Source organism: Oenanthe melanoleuca, chromosome 23, assembly GCF_029582105.1.
Source record: "Oenanthe melanoleuca isolate GR-GAL-2019-014 chromosome 23, OMel1.0, whole genome shotgun sequence".
Lineage (NCBI taxonomy): Eukaryota > Metazoa > Chordata > Aves > Passeriformes > Muscicapidae > Oenanthe > Oenanthe melanoleuca.
The window spans coordinates 5269692-5287857 of NC_079356.1; the positions used below are offsets into that span (position 1 = coordinate 5269692).

At 45.6% G+C, this 18166-nt stretch overlaps 1 protein-coding gene across 6 annotated transcripts; it reads left to right on the forward strand.

Moving 5' to 3' along the window:
• The first annotated feature begins 22 nt into the window (after nucleotides 1-22).
• SRRM1 (serine and arginine repetitive matrix 1) lies at nucleotides 23-17842 on the forward strand. Of its 6 annotated transcripts, none has more exons than XM_056509069.1 (17): nucleotides 23-122; nucleotides 2683-2772; nucleotides 3529-3651; nucleotides 5757-5927; nucleotides 6138-6250; nucleotides 7372-7572; nucleotides 8016-8219; nucleotides 8748-8852; nucleotides 10357-10628; nucleotides 10731-10811; nucleotides 11140-11226; nucleotides 11840-11984; nucleotides 13892-13996; nucleotides 14414-14875; nucleotides 15850-16027; nucleotides 16464-16658; nucleotides 16849-17842. In XM_056509069.1, the coding sequence occupies exons 1-17, from the start codon at nucleotides 102-104 to the stop codon at nucleotides 16951-16953; spliced, it is 2658 nt and encodes an 885-aa protein (XP_056365044.1). In that variant the 5' UTR covers nucleotides 23-101; the 3' UTR covers nucleotides 16954-17842. The 6 variants fall into 6 exon arrangements, with proteins under 6 accessions (XP_056365044.1, XP_056365045.1, XP_056365047.1 ...); XM_056509070.1 differs by having other exon boundaries at nucleotides 13895-13996; XM_056509072.1 differs by having other exon boundaries at nucleotides 11864-11984.
• The last annotated feature ends 324 nt before the right edge of the window (nucleotides 17843-18166 follow it).

Genomic DNA, 18166 nt, shown 5'->3' on the forward strand with positions numbered 1-18166 from the left:
GCCTTCCCGCCTCCCCCCACCCCCGGCACGGCTGAGGGCGCGCGCGGTGCACGCCGGGACGGCAGCGCGCGCCGCGGCCCGGAGGAGGCGGAGGAGCCAAGATGGACGCCGGGTTCTTCCGCGTAAGTGCCGGCCTGGGTAGCTCTGAGGGCGGGAGGGTGGCGCGACTGCCTCGCCGGGGCACGGGGAGCACCGCCGGACCCCGCTGCAGGCCCGCGCTGGAGCCGCGCTGCCCCGCGCTGCACCGCCGTGCCCCCCCGCCCCCGCCCTGCGCAGGCTCCTCGCCGCGGAGAAAATGGCGGCGGGCAGAGGCCGCGGCGGCAGCGGGCGGAGATGGAGCGTGTCCGGGCCGGGCTCGGCACCGGGGGGAGATGGAGCGTGTCCGGGCCGGGCTCGGCACCGGGCGGAGATGGAGCGGGTCCGGGCCGGGCTCGGCACCGGGGGGAGATGGAGCGTGTCCGGGCCGGGCTCGGCACCGGGCGGAGATGGAGCGTGTCCGGGCCGGGCTCGGCACCGGGCGGAGATGGAGCGTGTCCGGGCCGGGCTCGGCACCGGGGGGAGACGGAGCGGGTCCGGGCCGGGCTCCGGGCGGAGATGGAGCGTGTCCGGGCCGGGCTCGGCACCGGCGGAGCTCCGCGCTCGCTCCCGGGGCTGCGCTCCCCGGGCAGACCCCGCTCGGGCCCGGAGCTCCCGACCCACGCGGGGCCGTGTCACCGCTGCGACCCCCGGGCTGAGGGGCTCTGAGGGGCCAGCCCGGGTTTGCGCTGTCCACGTTCTTCAGTGTCCACGTTCAAAGCAAATAAACAACCCTGCTCCTATTTTTATTGGGATTTTTTTTTCCCCGAGGTTATTAAGTGTATTCGTACCTGTATTCGTATGTTGGTATTTTATTTTTAATGCTTGAGATTCTTCTCTAGTCTTAAAGCTGTGCTGTATTTTCTGCAGAGAGCATGAAACGTACCCAGGGTCTATTTCTATTCTACTTTCTTCTCCATTATTTGAAATGACCTTATTTTTGGTGTTTATGTGATAATTTTGAGAAGCAGCCAAAATTTCAAGGTTCATTCATTTGTCCAGCCCGTATTATTTTCATTTCCTGCAGTTAGGATGCTTTTAAAACATGGCACCACACAATCCTTAATTCAGTTCTGTGTTCTTGGACTAACTTGAGAAAAATAATTGCAAGTGAAATCCACACTTGTTCTAATGCAGTTCTTAAATCTACCAAATCAGGTAGTTGTGATTGACAGCAGGATTACTGGGGCTGAAAGCTCTGGATTAGAAATGTAATATTCTTTTAAACTGGCTTGTGGAAGGAGGCATTTTATAAAAACCAAAGCAGCATGGCATTGAAATGAGGCTGTGAACAGTATTCTGGTTTTATTCTGGCTTCAGGAGGAACCAAATGTGAAATGACAGAAATGCAGCAGAGCAGCAATTTGGACTCCCCACACCAAGCAACCTCCTATTTATAATTCTGTCAGTTCTTCACATTTGTGTGAAGTTTCAGTGCAGATTTTTTTTGTTTGTATTTAAATTCTCATAACTCCCTTGCTCTGTTTGGTTCCCTTTGCTGCTTGCCACGTGTTACCAACAAGAAACTTCCTTTCCATTTCCCTTCTGGGTTGTGAAATAATTTAAAAAAGAACCAAAAGAACATTCAGTTGTTGAGTGAAACTGGCAGGTATTGTGGGTTTTTTGTAAGCCATGCAGTGGACTGCAAATACTGTAAAGAGTTTTAATCCCTGGAAGTGCCTGTGCCACAGTCAGACTTTGGGATTCCTGTGTTCTGGAATAGCAAATGGGAATGTCAGTGGATTGTTCCCTTTCAATAACTGATGACTTTGCAACATGTTATATTGCTAATTCCAGGTGCTTTCTGACCAAAGTGAATTTAAAATTTATTATAATTTAATTCCTTGACAGTTTATATTTTTGCTTTTAATGAACCCTGTTCTTCCATTGAAAGCTACCTGTATAAAATTCCCTGCTTTCCATCAGTCACATTGGTTTCCAGAATAAACTTCCCAAAGTGTGGGTTTGTCCTCAGTCATGAGCAGCCCATCAGGATTTGGATGCAGCCCTGCATCTCCTTTAATTCCTGCCTGCTTCTGTTTGCTTCTCTGCCAGTAAATTTTCCAGAACTGGACTTCCAGGCCTTTCCCTCCATAATGAATTAATCTGCAGCTCGTGTCTGTAGAAGTGGAGCCAGTTGGTGAACTTTTAACAGAGCAGGATCAATAAAATGCATTCTTTGTACTCCACTGCTCCCTGCTTTGCCTCAGGGAAACTGCCCAAAGGTTTCAGAGGTGTCACTCTAAGCAAACAGGACATTTTTGTTTCTGGACAGAGGAAAAACACTTTATTTCTTCAATAAAGGAATTAATGAAACCTTCTCCTGGCAGTTTGATGCTGCTAATACTTTATTTGTGGGCAGTGCCAGGGGGGTTGTGACTGAGGTGTCACTGTGGGGCTCAGGAGTTGCTCACCCCAAAATCCACAGCACTTGGTGAGTGCTAAAATTGAAAAGCACCTGGAAAGGCTTCTTTTGCCTGGAATAAATGACACAAAACCAGCCTTGCAATTTGGTTTCACTCATGCACTGTGCAGACATGGGGGGAAATAACCCTTGGAGGTGGTTGAAGGCCCCCCAGGCTGAAACTGTTGTTTGCTGTGCTCCAGGGAACCAGTGCAGAGCAGGACAATCGCTTCAGCAACAAACAGAAGAAGCTGTTGAAGCAGTTGAAGTTTGCAGAATGCTTAGAAAAGAAGGTAAGTGGGATGGGGGAATAGGGAGTACAACTCACCAGTCAAAGGGAATTTTCAGTGGATTCACTGGGTGTCAGGTGGAGCAGGGGAATGTGAGGAATGTCTTCCCTAAAACCATACTGGAGGATATTTGGAATGTCCTCTTGATCTTCAGATGCTGCAGTCACACCAATGATATGGTTAATGCACTAAGTATCACCAGCAGCCTTTTGTGTAGCATACAGCTGCACAAGAAGTCAGCTTTCCAGCAAATACTGATTAATTTGGAATTCTAAGCATCCTTAAATGCAGCCCCCCAAATTTTTGGAGTCTAGTAGACAGGGGAAGTGGTGAGCCTGGATCAAGGCTTGCTTTATCATTCAGTGCCAGTTCATTTAATGTCATTATTTACTTGGAGTGACCAGTAAGTCATACAGGATACAAGTTTCACTTTGGCTTTTCCCCACCTTCTCTTGCTGCTACTTTATTAGAGTTTACTCGAAATTTGTTATGTTTTGATTTCTGTTACCATCTCTAGGTTCTAATTTTAGCTACTCAGGAGAGAGCCGTCTATATTAGGGAAAAAATAAAAGGGTATCCAAAGGTGTGCTTTGATCAAACTGTAACCTCTGCTGAACAGCGGCAAAGTGGTTTGAAACAAAACTAGGCTGAGGTAATTCTGAAGCAGCACAAAATTCAGTCTGCAGTGAAAGAATTCAGGGTACCCTGAGCTCGTGTTTTTAGTGAAAATGTTGTGTTTCTCCTGGCTCTTTGCTACAGGTGGACATGAGCAAAGTAAATCTGGAAGTAATCAAACCATGGATAACAAAACGAGTAACAGAAATCCTTGGATTTGAAGATGATGTAGTAATTGAATTTATATTCAACCAGTTGGAAGTGAAGGTAACAATTTTGTTGTGGATATTGTTTCTAAATGTGTAACATAATTATTTATGAATTCTATTGAATCTGTGAATTTCTCAAGTACAGTTAGGAGGGGTTTTGTTACTTTGTATATTTTTGAAAGAAATTCACTGTGTAACAGCTGTAAGGCTGGAAGTTTAGTGAAGGTGCATAGTTTGCAAACTGCTCAGGTGAAAAATCAAACTTACTGTTTTAATTTTGCTGTTACATGTTAAGTTACTTTGACAGCAATTTTCTAATGATGATGTGATTTATGATTTAAAAGGCCTGAACCAAAATGGAAGTTATTCCTTGCGTCTGAAGTATAGCACCATCACCTTATTAGGTCACAGCAGAGTGAGTGTCCAATGTCGCTCTGACCCAACTCCCTTGATGATGCAGTGTGTGTTTGGAGGTGAGTTGTGTAAAGTGGCCGAACCAAAACATCCAGGAAAGAGCAATTGGGCAAAGCTTTACACTGCTCTTGAAATTACTGTACAGTAGCTCAGGTTTTGTGTGCAGCATGAGGGGAATTCTGAATTGATCCGATGGTAATTTAATGGAGAGTGCTGCAGTCAGGGTAGACACCTCATCTATAGCTATGTTAATTTTTCCTTTTGCTAATTGCTGTAGGCAGTATTTACAATTAGTATTTGTATTTCTGTAGTTAATCTTCAGACTGATACACAAGATCATTTAATGCAGTAAACTTCATGTGAAGGCTATGAGTAATATGAGGTGGTAATAAACTCAGTTTTTCTTAATATCTGCCAGTGTGCCACTGCAACCCAAGGGATAGTAAAAGCTGTACAATAGGAATTACTGGCAAACATTCTCATGCTGATGTACTTTACACTTAATCTTTCTTCCTAAGAGTTCAACCTTGTGTTTTGAGAGAACAGTTGACATTTCAACTGATAAAGGTATTGCTGTTTAAAAAAAACCCTTTAAAATTCACTTTATTTTGAAGATGTTAATGTCTATTTCATGAATATTTAGATACTTTTATGTATAGAGAACAAAAAGGGGAAATAATTTTAAGTACTAAGCTAACTAAAGCCAGGGGTCATAATAGGAAATGTTTTCTTATCATGTGTTAGTGTAATACAATCTGAATACTCATTTTAATTCCCCTTATACTAAGCATGATTAAAGTTTAGAACTTTTTTAAAAAAAACAATCTTTTCTTTTTTTGTGGTTGTGTACTCATTATTGCTTGTTCGTCTTTTGCAATTTAGATAAATGATATAACATTAAACTCAAGGTGGTTGAGTTGCAGTAGGGAGTCGGAAGCAAGCCAAGGGAACATCTTTCTCTACAGGGGACTTGGCGATTCCAAACCCCCCAAGGTTCCAAGAAGAAACTGAAGACACCTGGAATCTGTACTTGCTTTGTGCTGTTGAGCTGTGCTTGTTATATGGACCTTGTTGCTTGACCAACAAACGACATTAGAATTTAAAAGCCCATTTTAATTTTGAAACCTTTTGACCTCTTAACCCTTTGTGGACATGACATGGTGACACTAAGGACAATCTGTAAGGCACCTATGTAGCTTGTGCTCCCTCAGGCAGGCAGAGCCTTAGTTTGGGAGAAAGTCAGAAAATGCATGCATGACTCTTGGCCTTTCACAGCAGGAGGACAGGTATTAGCAGGCTGCCATCTCCAGTGCTAGGCACTGACACAGCTTCTGTCCCTTGTGCAGATGTTGAGAGAGAGAGAGATTTTCAAGCAAGCAGAATCAAAACCACCGGGAAAATTATGTTTAGAAAGTAATTCTGAAATCTCATAGCAGCATTGTAAATGGTGTGTTAAATTAAAGGCCCCCAATTTCCTGTAGAGCAGCCACACGGTCCAAAAATACTTCCAAAACCCACAAAGGATTAACAGGCCTTTCAGAATATTTATGGTGAGGCACAAAAAGAAAAAAAATATTAATAATACAATAAACTTATATTGATGAGAAATGACTAGGGAAAGATTTTTAAAAGTAGTTTTTGAGTGTATATGTATTTTAGCCCCCATGGTAGTTTTAATTTAAGTTTAATATAGATTGTCTGTTGTTTTTTCAGATAACCGGTTTGTCTTTCTGTCATATCTCTTTGCAGAACCCAGATTCCAAAATGATGCAAATCAACCTGACTGGTTTTTTGAATGGGAAAAATGCTAGGGAGTTCATGGGAGAACTGTGGCCACTGCTATTAAGTGCACAAGAAAACATTGCTGGTATTCCAACTGCATTTCTGGAACTGAAGAAAGAAGAAATAAAACAACGACAGGTAGGATTCTTTTAAATGGAATTGTGGGTGGGTTGTGGGCATAGGGCAGAATTAGTGGCTGTTCCAGTAGACATTTTTGGGATCAGCAGAACTCTGCTGTCTGGGCAAAATGTCCCAGTCCTGAAGCAGGTATTTTCTGGTGTTGGACATGCATATTTGATAAGGTCTGTGTGCTGCCTCTGAGTTAAGTGCTGATATTTGGTTGCACAGATAGAGCAGGAGAAACTGGCTTCCATGAAGAAACAAGATGAAGACAAAGAGAAGAGAGATAAGGAAGACAAAGACAACAGAGAGAAAAGAGACAGATCCAGGAGTCCAAGAAGGTAATGAAAATGCACAGGCAGCATATCAGGAGCACAGGGAGGGCACGTGGCAGAGAAGAATTAATTGAGCTGTGGAAATACTCCCCTTAGCTATTGTAGCAGGCTGGCCTGGCCTACTGCTGAACAGGAACTGCAAGTAAACCAGAGCAGCTGTGACCGGGGTGTTGTTTCTAGTGGTTTATCTGTTCAGGCTTTGTTAGTTTTAATTTTGAAGGGGCTGGAATTTTTGTTTGACGTCTTAATTTATCCATCAATTATCAGCAGGAAGTGCAGTACTGTGTGTGCTGTGAGTGCTGCAGGCACCTGGGTGTGCTGGGGTCCCTGGTGCAGGGGGCTGCGTGCTCTGGCTGCCCCAGTGTCCTGGTTTGAAGGACATGTATCTGCCAGTAAAAGCAGGAGCTTCTCTTTGAAATGGAGAATGTAAACTCCCCTCCCTCCAAATTATTATAATTTTGAGATTAAGGGGATCTCAGGCAAAGATATGGGAATTAGGAATAACAGTTCTTTACTAGAAAAATTAAAATAGAAATGCAGTATTACACAGAACAATCCCAGCCCTGCCAGAGTCAGAATCCAAGCTGACACCCGTCAGTCAGTCAGGGTGTTGGCACAGTCCCATTCAATGGTGGCTGCATCCTCCTGCAGTGGCAGATGTGGTTCAGCTGGAGCAGTGCTCCTGGAGAAGGGGCAGTTTCCTCTGAAGGTTCAGGGATGATGTGGAAAGGTCTGGTTTTCCTCTGGAATCCAGTGGGAAGTCGGATAATCTTGCTGTTCCAAATCTCAGTTTTTATCTGGGTAGGAAATGTTTGGCTCCTCCCCTGGCTGGAGCATCTCCCAGTGGGATGGTGTAATTTTATCAGTCATACAGTCGGACTTAATGGCCCAGCAGCAGATGATATCTTCCTGGAGGGAGGATGAGCTGTGGGAAAGATAAAGTTGATTGCCCAGCTGGTTTTAAAGATGGCCCATTAGCAGATAATATGTGCCACGGAGATAAGGGTCACTGCCCCACCGGCTGCAACAAATGGTGATAGAATTGATAGAATTCACATTCCTGGCCACATCAACCCAGCACACCCCGAGCTGAGGGTGCCCTGTCTCAGTGCCCTGTCTCCCCGCAGGCGCAAGTCCCGCTCTCCCTCCCCGCGGCGCCGCTCCTCGCCCGTGCGCCGCGAGCGGAAGCGCAGCCACTCGCGCTCCCCCCACCACCGCACCAAGAGCCGCAGTGCCACCCCTGCCCCCGAGAAGAAAGAGGCCACTCCTGAGCCAGAACCCTCCGTGAAACCAAAGGAGACTGTTGTGCAAGAGGCAACTTCAAACAGGTGAGAATTGCCTCTAAAAGATGGAATTATTGTTCTAGTCCCTCACTGGAGCTTGGCTTGGGCACTGCCTGCTCCTCCCTGTGCCCCTGCAACAGCCAGAGCATTTCTTTTAGAATCTCCAGTGAGGTTTCTTTATGCTGTGTAGAATTCTAGAGGCAGTGTGCTTTGCTGCTGCTGTGATTTCATTGTCCTGGTCATCACTGACGCGTGTGACCATGTCATCCTGACTTCCAGCTGGTTGTCATCATGTAGCCTCTATGTTACTTACTCTCCTTTTTAAATCATTGTACCACTTTCTAACTCTTTTCACAGTTCTGGAGTAATTTGTCACAGAACTCTCAGGAGAATGTTTGTTGTAGGGGAATATTTTGGCACCTGTTAAAATGTTACTCAGCAGGCTGTGGTCTGTATGTGTTTACAAATGAAATCCTTACTTTTAACAGTGATATCCCAAAAGCTCCTAAACCTGAACCTCCTGTACCAGAGACTAAGGAAACTTCACCAGAACGTAATTCAAAGAAGGAGAGGGAGAAGGAGAAGGAGAAGACTCGTCAGAGATCCCCAACTCGGTCCAAGTCCAGGTCAAGATCCCGATCCCGTTCTCCATCTCACTCTCGACCCAGAAGGCGCCATAGATCACGGTCAAGGTAGGGCTTCAGCTGCTGCTTCTGGACGTTGAGGATATTTCTGCTGAAGGTGCCACTTAATACTCTTGGTGATGTTTTTAGAGATGTTGAGCTGGGGATATTTTGGGCCAAATGAGAAGGGTGCATTTGGTGCATAAATGTGTTTGGGAGTGTTTTGTTTGTACTGATTTATGAGATGCTCATGGTGACCAGCGGTGACTGGAGAAGGAATTGAGCTGCTTAATATTGATAATGGGAGTTGGGTAGCTTTTCTGTAGCACATGGGTATGATACTGAAAATGCTGTGAAATTAAAAAAGGAGGTGAAGAATGTATTATTCTACTATTTAATAGAGAGATGTTGTTAAATTTCAAAGCCTTGATTGTGTCTGTACATTTGGCATTCTAACCTAAATACAGCCTTAATACAATGCACTCAGAGGACAGCAACTCTGCACTCAGCGCCCCGAGAATAAATTTTCTCAACTAGGGAAGTTAGCTAGTTGCTTTTCGTTGGGATTTGTGATTGTGACAGCTCTTCCTCCCCTAGAAGGCGACCCAGCCCGCGGCGCCGGCCGTCCCCGCGCAGGAGGAGCCCGCCCCGGAGAATGCCTCCCCCACCCAGGCACAGGAGGAGCAGATCCCCCGTCAGGCGGTAAGAGCCCTGCTTTTTGAGACAGCTCCAAGTGCTAAACTTGCAAAGTTGAAGGGAACTGTAACTGTGTTAGCAATATTCCCTTGTTCAGCTCACCTCAGCGCTGGCAGGTGTGTGGTTAGAGGAATGGAAAAACTGCGGTGTCACATTTCCTAAGTGTGTTGTGGGGCAGCGCAGCTGCAGCTGTGAAATTATTTCTTCTGAGTTAGGATAGGCATGAGAATTCCACCTTTTGGAAAAGTGGCTATTTCAGAGCTTTGTTTCTTTTTTACTTCTTCAAATGGCTCTGGGTAGCTCCCAGCACAGACTGACATAACATCTCTTACAGCTTTTTTGCTTAAGTCTTAGTACTTTTCTTTCCTGCCTGGGGAAAAAAAATGAGAACAAGTAATTGAATTTTACTCTTTGGGAATTTTTAATTATGAGTTGTATTTCTAGCACGTAAAATTAAATTTGGACTTCAAGTATGTTTCTTCTTTGTGATCTCTTACTTAAGATTCTTCAAGATTTGCCCTTTGGTGTTGAAAGTCACATTTTTCACAGCATAAGAATTGTTTTACAGGCAAAGCTCTTAGCTGCCTTGCAGAGTAAATTATATGCTCTTGGCAGTGTCAAAACAGACATTTTACTTCATGGGGAGAGAACAGATTCTGATCCTCTTCATAGGAAGAGAATCAAAGTGATGCTTCTTGTGTACAGCAGTTGTTTTTGAGGAAGGAACACTTCTCTTCCTTTCTGTGACAAGGTGATGACTATTTCCTGAGTTTGTCAATATGTTCATTTCACACAGTTACTGGGAAAACTGTGAAAAGTATCAAACATGTATGTTGCAAGATGTACAAGAGCTCCCTTTCAGCAAATGTTTATCTCACTCAAGGTAGGGTTTCTTTTTTCCAGGTTCTCAGGAATTCTGCAGCCAAAGGTGGATTCTGCAGGTACACTATTGCAACAGAACTTGCCACAAATTTTGCCGCAGAATTCTGAGGCCCTACCTTTTAAAATTGCAAAGTAAAGATGAAAGACTAAAACATAAGGATGGATAGATGGATTCTGAATTGTTAAGTTGTCTGAAATTTTCACCTCCTGGTGTAAAACATTTTGGTGTCTTTGCACACTAAACTCTTACCCAGATCTGCTCTGGGGATCAAGTCACATGTGCTAACACAGACAATTCTCTTAACCACCCAGAAGTTAGAGAGCCCAACCAAAACTAATTGTTTCCAGGGGCAAAGCTTAGCTGTAGCCTGTAGATTGACAGAAAGCCAGTGAAGGTGACACTAACAATTTTTGGCTCACTATTGTAGTTTAAGAATAATTGTGAAAGATTGGTCGTTATCCTCCTCTTCTCCAAACCGAGTGTTGCAGGCTGTCCACCATGTTTGGGAAGTGCTGTTGTCTGTGGCTCAGTGTCTGTGCTTGCAAACAACTGCAGTTCTTTGTTCGTTGTGCTGAGATGTCCCCCCTCTGTGACTGGCCAGGACCTGATGTGAGCTTTGATTTGCAGGAGAAGACGCTCCTCGGCCTCGCTGTCCGGCAGCAGCTCCTCCTCGTCCTCGTCGCGCTCCCGCTCTCCACCAAAGAAGCCTCCCAAGCGCCCCGTGTCCAGCCCCCCGCGCAAAACGCGCCGCCTGTCCCCCTCCGCCAGCCCCCCCCGGCGCCGCCACCGGCCCTCGCCCCCCGGCAGCCCCCCGGCCAAAGCGCGCCGCTCGCCCTCCCCCCCGCCGTCCAACCGCGCCCGCAAGAGCCGCGCCTCCGCCTCGCCCGCCAGGCCTTCAGGTGAGCCTGACCTTCCCGTGGGACTTGTTCCCTCCCGGAGCTCCTGTAGCGGTGGAAGAGTGCGCAGCAGTTGTGGCTGAGCTGTGTTCTTTTGTCTTGTAGCACCCAAACATAAGAGTACTGAGAAAAGAGAATCTCCCTCGCCAGCACCCAAGCCCAGGAAAGCAGAGTTGTCGGAATCAGGTACAGCTTTGGTATCTCAGCTCTGCTGCTGGGTGGGGTTGTTAGTCAAAAATACTTGGGCAGTGAAGTGCTGAGCCCTCCTGGAAGTCTGGCATTGAAAGCAAGAGTTTTCAGAACTCTGAAGGTGGTCACTTCTACTGCCTCATTCTAGCCAAGATTGCTCAGAACGAAAGTTCAGCCCAAGTGTATTCCAGCCCTCTGTTACCCTATGATTTGAGTGGGGGAAAAGCTCACACCTGATGGTCTGCTGTCCATAACTTTGCTTCTGCTTCCATAAGGCAAATCTGTATCCTTGGTTTAAGTGCCCTGTCCTTTTGTGTCCTTTCAGAAGAAGACAAAGGAGGCAAAATGGCTGCAGCAGATTCTGTCCAACAGAGGCGCCAGTACAGGAGGCAAAATCAACAGTCTTCATCTGGTATGGAGCGCAGAAATTCCCTAAAACTGGGCTGTAGTTTACTTTTGCAGGAAGTAGTTAACCTCAAATACAGATTAAAACTATTTGCTCTGTGCTCTGCAGTGCTATTGTAAACTTAATTACAGATTTGCCACTCATAATAAGGTCACTTTAATTATTGCTCAGGAAGAATGAAAGTATGACTTTTAAAGGTTATTACATCTTTTGTTAATGGGTTTGCAGCTTTGAAAGTTGTGCTTTTAAACTCCTAACATCACACACAGATTGTGTGCTGTGGATTACCTCATCTGTCCTTACTTTGGACTCTTTTATGCTTGAGATCAGTAAATTCACCTGGGTATTTTTGTCCAAAAGAAAAAGCAACTGCAGTTCACCTTTTAAGTTATCTGTGTAGCCAGATTTTATGAGGACAGTTAGCTTGTTGCAACTTTTTAGCCATCTCTGGGAGGTTAATTTATCACTTTAGTTCCACCAACACCTTTAGTTGATCTGCTTTCCAATTCTGGGTTCTCGTTTTGCGGGAGGGGAGCTTGCTTTGAAGTGCAGCATTACCCTGACAATGAGCAGTGTCACAAGGATCATTTCCCAGAGAGTGATTCTTCTACATTTGCAGATTCTGGTTCTTCGTCTTCCTCAGAAGAGGAGAGGCCCAAGAGGTCGAACGTGAAGAACGGGGAGGTGGGCCGGCGCCGCCGGCACTCGCACTCGCGCAGCCCCTCGCCCTCGCCGCGCCGGCGCCAGAAGGATTCCTCTCCTCGGTAACTGCTGACCTTAACTCATCCCTTCATCCCTCTTTATCTCTCTGCAACTCTCACCAAATACACATCAAGTCATGCCCACTCTGCCCAGTCTAATTTCAAGATTTCCTTCCCATTACACTCATTCGGTAGAAATTGCTCTGATTTTTTTTTTTTATGGTGTTCATTTTTGCCTCAGATCCGTGGCAGATAGATCTGTTGTTTTGTTTTGTTTTCCCTCCACTGCTCTCTCAGGATGCAGATGGAAAAGAGGTGGCAATCACCAGTGATGAAAAGGTTGGTTAGAAATTCATCTCTTATACAGGCTATCATTTATTTTGGCATGGATAAGCATTTGCCATCCTTTGTCCTCTAGACTTGCACACTCATGGTGAGGGAAATTCAGGCTGATGTGTTGGACCTGGAACCATTTCAGTGGCAAAGAGAAGGAACACCACCTCCTCTGTGTCCCTCACTGCTCACCCCTTGTTAATTCACATCAGCCTGTGCCATCAATAACTTTGATGTTATTACATCTCACTGATGCCTGAAAACAGCTGAACACTTGTGTTCCTCCTTGCTCCAGACACCCAGCTTTGGGTGAGCAGTGTTGGATTCCTGCTGCCACTGACTCAAACCCTCCTGCACAACTTGCAACAAGCAATTAAGATCTTGATCTTCTGGGTCAGAGATGATTGGAGTTTTCAAAACTCTCATTCCTCAGTTCATGAGATGTTTGGGACTACTGGAATCAGATAATCAGTAAAATAGCAGTGATTTCTTTATTTGTGACACTTTTTGCTGTATGTTGATCTAGGAATACAGAAATGTGCAGAAAGCTTGATAGGTTTATTAATTGGATTTAATGACCCTTGAGCAGGCTGTAATTAAGCCCTAGCTAGCAGATACTCATAGCACACATCATGATGTAGGAGATAAGGATGACTCCCTCACCAATGCTGACCTTCCTAATTATGGATCCTGTCAAAGACTTCTATGGAAAACAGGTTGGGATTCAAAGGCTTTGATCTTGTTTTGCAACACACTGAATTCACGTACTGCCTGTTGCATAAATACATGTTTAATTAGGACTCTTAGTACATTTGAAGGCTGAGAGCTTTTTGGATCATAAAAGAACATTGTATTTTGGAGCAAACTCTTATCTATAAAAGTGTGTCTCATTGCCTTGGAGAACAATACTCGGCATATTTGAAATCAAATCTCACTTCATGTAAATGAGCTGCTTTGCTTTTTAATTGCTCTAATATTTCCCTTATCCAGTAATTTTATCTTAATTGCTTTTTTTAAAAAAGGAATAGTTCACTTTACCAATATTCCTGTCCTTTCAAATTCTATGCAAGTATGTATTGGATTAAAATTCCCCCTTCCACAAGTCTGTTGTAAATCCTCAAAGAAAATGGCTCATTTGGTGAACAGTTTTAATCCAGAGCTGCAGTTTAGCCACCACTCTGGGGTTTTTTCACTGCTTTTCAAGAAATAAATAATACTGGATTTCAAATGAAGCACAGTTTCACACTGTGAAGAAAATAAACTCCATCAAGGCAAAATCAGCACATGATCCATTGCTTATTGCAACCACTTGGTGTTTCTCTGGCTACGAGGTGGTGTTGGATCAGATTGTGCAGATGTGGAATTGTGTCCTAGCTGATGTGATGAACTCAGGGTCACAGTGAGACACCTGTGGTGGACTCAGGGTCACAGTCAGACACCCATGGTGGGGTCAGGGTCACAGACAGACACCATTTCACACTCTTCAGGAAGATTTCAGTACATTTCTCTCCATTAGTGCTCCCAGTAGAATTCCATTATAAGGTGCATGAAGGAGCAGATTTTGTGTGGTGAAAGCAGAGCCCAGAGCAGCTGGTGGCTCAGCTGGCAGTTCCCTGACCTGTGCCTGTTTCCTGCAGCAGGAGGAGGAGGAGCCCCTCGCCGCCCCCCGCGCGCCGGCGCCGCTCCCCTTCCCCAGCGCCGCCGCCCCGGCGCCGCCGCTCGCCGTCCCCGCCCCGCCGCAGGTACCGCAGCGACCATCGCTGCTGCTCTGGGCACAGCAAAGGGCCTGCTCCCAGTTCCTCACTGGGAAGTGAGGGGCTGTGTTGTGCTGTGAGGTTGGGTGTGGTGGGTGCACAGTCTGGATGTCATTGGGCTGCTGCTGCAAATTTGGAATCCAGAACTGTGGGATAAGTTGGGTTGGGTTGGGTTGGGTTGAGAGGGACCTTAAAGATCATCCAGGGACACCTTCCACTAGCCCACATTGCTCCAAGCTTTGTCCAGCTTGGACACTTCAGGGATGGGACAACCACGACCTTTCTGGATAACAACTTTTAAACAGTTTTATTTTAAACTCTTAAAACTTCTAAAGAATTCTAGCTAAATTTTTGGGACTTTGAAGAACTGGGTGAATGTGTCCTGAACGTTTGTTCTCTTTGCAGGTCTCCATCTCCCCCCCCGCGCAGACGTTCTCCCTCCCCACGGAGATACTCCCCCCCGATCCAGAGGAGATATTCCCCATCTCCCCCTCCCAAAAGGAGAACAGCCTCTCCTCCTCCCCCTCCCAAAAGAAGGGCCTCCCCTTCCCCCCAGTCCAAGCGCAGAGTCTCCCACTCCCCACCGCCAAAACAGAGGAGCTCCCCCACTGCGAAGCGGCGCTCCCCTTCCGAATCTTCCAAGCACAGGAAGGGGTCTCCTCCCAGCAGATCCAACAGGGAAACACGTTCTCCACCCCAAAACAAAAGGCATTCACCTTCACCACGGCCTCGAGCTTCCCACCCCTCGTCCAGCCCCGCGCCGCCGCGCCGGGGAGCGTCAGCGTCGCCGCAGAGGAGACAGTCACCCTCCCCCAGCAGCCGGCCCATCAGGAGGGTGTCCAGAACACCAGAACCCAAGAAAACAAAGTAAAAACACTCATCTTGTCTGCTGTGGGTTTGATATGGAGTTGTTGTTCAGTTGTAAAGCAGTAAAAGTAGTTAAGGAATCATAGGATCTCAGAATGGTTTGGGTGGGAAGGGACCTTAAATCCCCTCCAGTGCCACCCCTGCCATGGCAGGGACACCTCCCACTGTCCCAGGCTGTTCCCAGCCCCAGTGTCCAACCTGGCCTTGGGCACTGCCAGGCATCCAGGGGCAGCCACAGCTGCTCTGGGCACCCTGTGCCAGGACCTGCCCACCCTCACAGGGGAGAAGTTTTTCCTGTCTATCCCTGCCCTCTGGCAGTGGGAAGCCATTCCCCCTTGTGCTGCCTGCATAAAAAGCTCCTCTCCCTCCTTTTTATAAGACCCTGGAATGCTGCCACAAGGTCTCTCCAGATCCTTCCCATTATTTGCTAGCTTTAAAGAAAACCTAACTTAGTTTTTAAAACTAACTGTGGAAGGGGACAAACACTTCTCACTAGCTCAGAAATAATTCCATAATAGGCCATTCGTGATAAACTGCTAAAATTGTAATTATTTTCATCTTTAGTGAGATGCTGCTTTTCTGAGCAGACAGTGAAAAGTGTGTTACTGGCTTATGAATTCTTTCAGAAGGAAAATGTAGCTGAAGGAAAGCTTTGCACAATGAAATAGCATAGCTGTTCTCTTGACTTTTAATGTGATAATAACTTAAATCAGAAAGGCAGTAATCAGTTCTGAGCAGCAGCAGCAGGGTTGTTTAACAGATTTCAGGCTGCATTATTCCTCTGCATTATGGATCCACTCTGCTGTTGGATTTTTTATTACATCAGTAAAGCAATTAATCTATTTATTTCTTAAAAATCAATTTAAAACTTAGTGCAGCTTGATCATGTTAAAGCACAGGTGTTCATCTGGCTCTTGTGCTGCCATTCCCTTGTTTTGTGTCCCCCCTCTGACTGTGGCTCTTGTGTTCCCCAGGGTTTCCACGCCCAGCCCCCGGCGCGTGTCCTCGTCCCGCTCTGCGTCAGGCTCACCTGAGACAGCTCCCAAAAAGCACCAAGGACCTGCATCTCCTGCCCGCTCTCGCTCTCCTTCTGCAAACTGGTCACCTGCAAAAAAGGCCAAGAGCCCAACTCAGAGCCCATCACCTGCCAGGGTATTTGTCTGCTCATAAAGCTTTGGGTTCTAGGGCAGGGTGAGCTGCTGAGCAGCCCCAGGGTTACTCACAAGGGGGAAAACTGTCATTCTTCATAGCTAAAAACTTGTAAAAACAATTTGTAACATAAATTTTTTAAGCTTAACATCTCTGAGTGTGGAAGAAAATGGTGTTCTATAGGAAATCAGACTTCTGGGAAAAAGTCTGTCCCATTTCTTGAGTGTACATGAATTTCATGGTCTGCAGAGTGAGGGGGGTTTATTAATGCTCAGAATGCTGTGTGCAAACTCAGAGTATTCCCAGTAGGAAGAGAATAGATTGTTTGGGATCTTCACCTCTTCTTCTGAGGTGTTTCCCAGGGGCAGTTCCATTCTTTGCCAGAGAAGTTCAGAGCCTTAGAGATGAGTTGTAACATCTGTGGAATTATTTATTACAGAATTCAGATCAAGAAGGTGGTGGCAAGAAGAAGAAGAAAAAGAAGGATAAGAAGCATAAAAAGGATAAAAAGCACAAGAAACACAAAAAGCATAAGAAGGAGAAGGCAGCAGCAGCTGCAGCAGCTGCTGCTGTGGCTGCAGCAGACACCACCTCAGCACAGGGAGAGCAGGAAACAGAGACAGAACCCAAAAAGGTGAGAATCTGGGGCTTTGTAAAGGCCCAGTGTGAGCAGACAGGGTGGGTGTGTGCCCTGCCCTGTTCTGGCAGCTCTAATTCCCAACTGGGATTGGGGTGTGTGATTCCATGTGGGGGCTGCAGTGCTGGGAGGGCTCAGCCTGGCTGGGCCTGGGGTGTTTGAAGCAACTCTTTGTGTTTGTTTGAAGGAGACAGAAAGTGAACCTGAAGACAACCTGGATGACCTAGAAAAGCACCTGAGGGAGAAGGCCCTGAGGTCCATGAGGAAGGCGCAGGTGTCCCCCCCCTCCTAGGCCAACCCTTTGATATAATGTACATTTTATTTGGTTTGTACTCAGAATTCAATTTCAAATTGCTAAATGTGTTTGAGCTTTAGAATATAACATTTGTTGTAATAATTGCTAGGTTGAGGTTCACCATGTACAAAGGGCATGGATTTACATTACAAAAGGTGTCCACAGTGTACTAGTGACATTCTTTCATTGACAGTCAGCATAATTTCATTTAGAGTGAGACTTTTTAGAAGCAGTAGGAATTTGTTTTGGAGGTTTGAAACATGACCGTCAGTTCCCTCGTTTCTTTGAAATCCAACAGAGCCTTGAGCAGAATTTGTGAGGGTCTCATTTGACTTCTTTTGTATCACTTACATGATGCTACTAACCTTTGTGGTTTGTAGGCTTGCCCAGGAGTAAAACCACTGCAGAATTCAAGGAAGTACATCTCTATTTTAATGCTTTCTACTGTTGCCTGTATAGTCTCCATTCAAGCCAATCAAGAATAGCAATTTAGAGTGGTACATAAATGAAAGCACGTTGTTTACCAGGACACTGTGGGTTTATATTGATGTAACATGTTGATTTGGAACACTGGAATTTCATTTGTATTTTTATGTTCTTTTTTTAAAGGGCAGTTTCCATGATCAGCCATCCCAGAAAAAAAAAAATAATTCCTTCAGTTCCATAAATTTTGTTTGTGAGCTGTCGTTGCCCCATTCATAAATCTTGTCTCGTTACGGTTCTTCAGAATGGTCTGAGCAACTTTCAGAGCTGTGTTCTTTGAAAGTTTAGAGGAACCTGAACTTTGGATATTGTCATGTTTTCACTGTTCTTTGTTTTTGTTTTTTTAACTAAAGCTATATAAAGCTTGTGGATTAAACAAAATAAATTTCTAAATTTAAACAGATGTTGGCTATTTTTATCTGGACATTTACATTTGCTAATCAGCTTTCTTTTGTGCAGGGTTAATGACTGCTCAGAGATGAGAAAGAATTTGATCCACTCTGCTGGCTCTGGAAAAATTGGGGCTTTTAAGTGACCTGGGGGAGCAGGAAAAGCCCTTTAATTAGTGATGCTCCTGTGGAGTTCTTGGCAAGCAGGAGTCCCACAGCCTCACCTGAGCAGTGCTCTGAGAGGATGGAGAAACTCAAACTCAATATTTGCTGTGAAGGCTGGTCAGAGCAAGTCAATGAACAGCACGTTTGATTAACTTGGAGAAGGATCTGTAGTG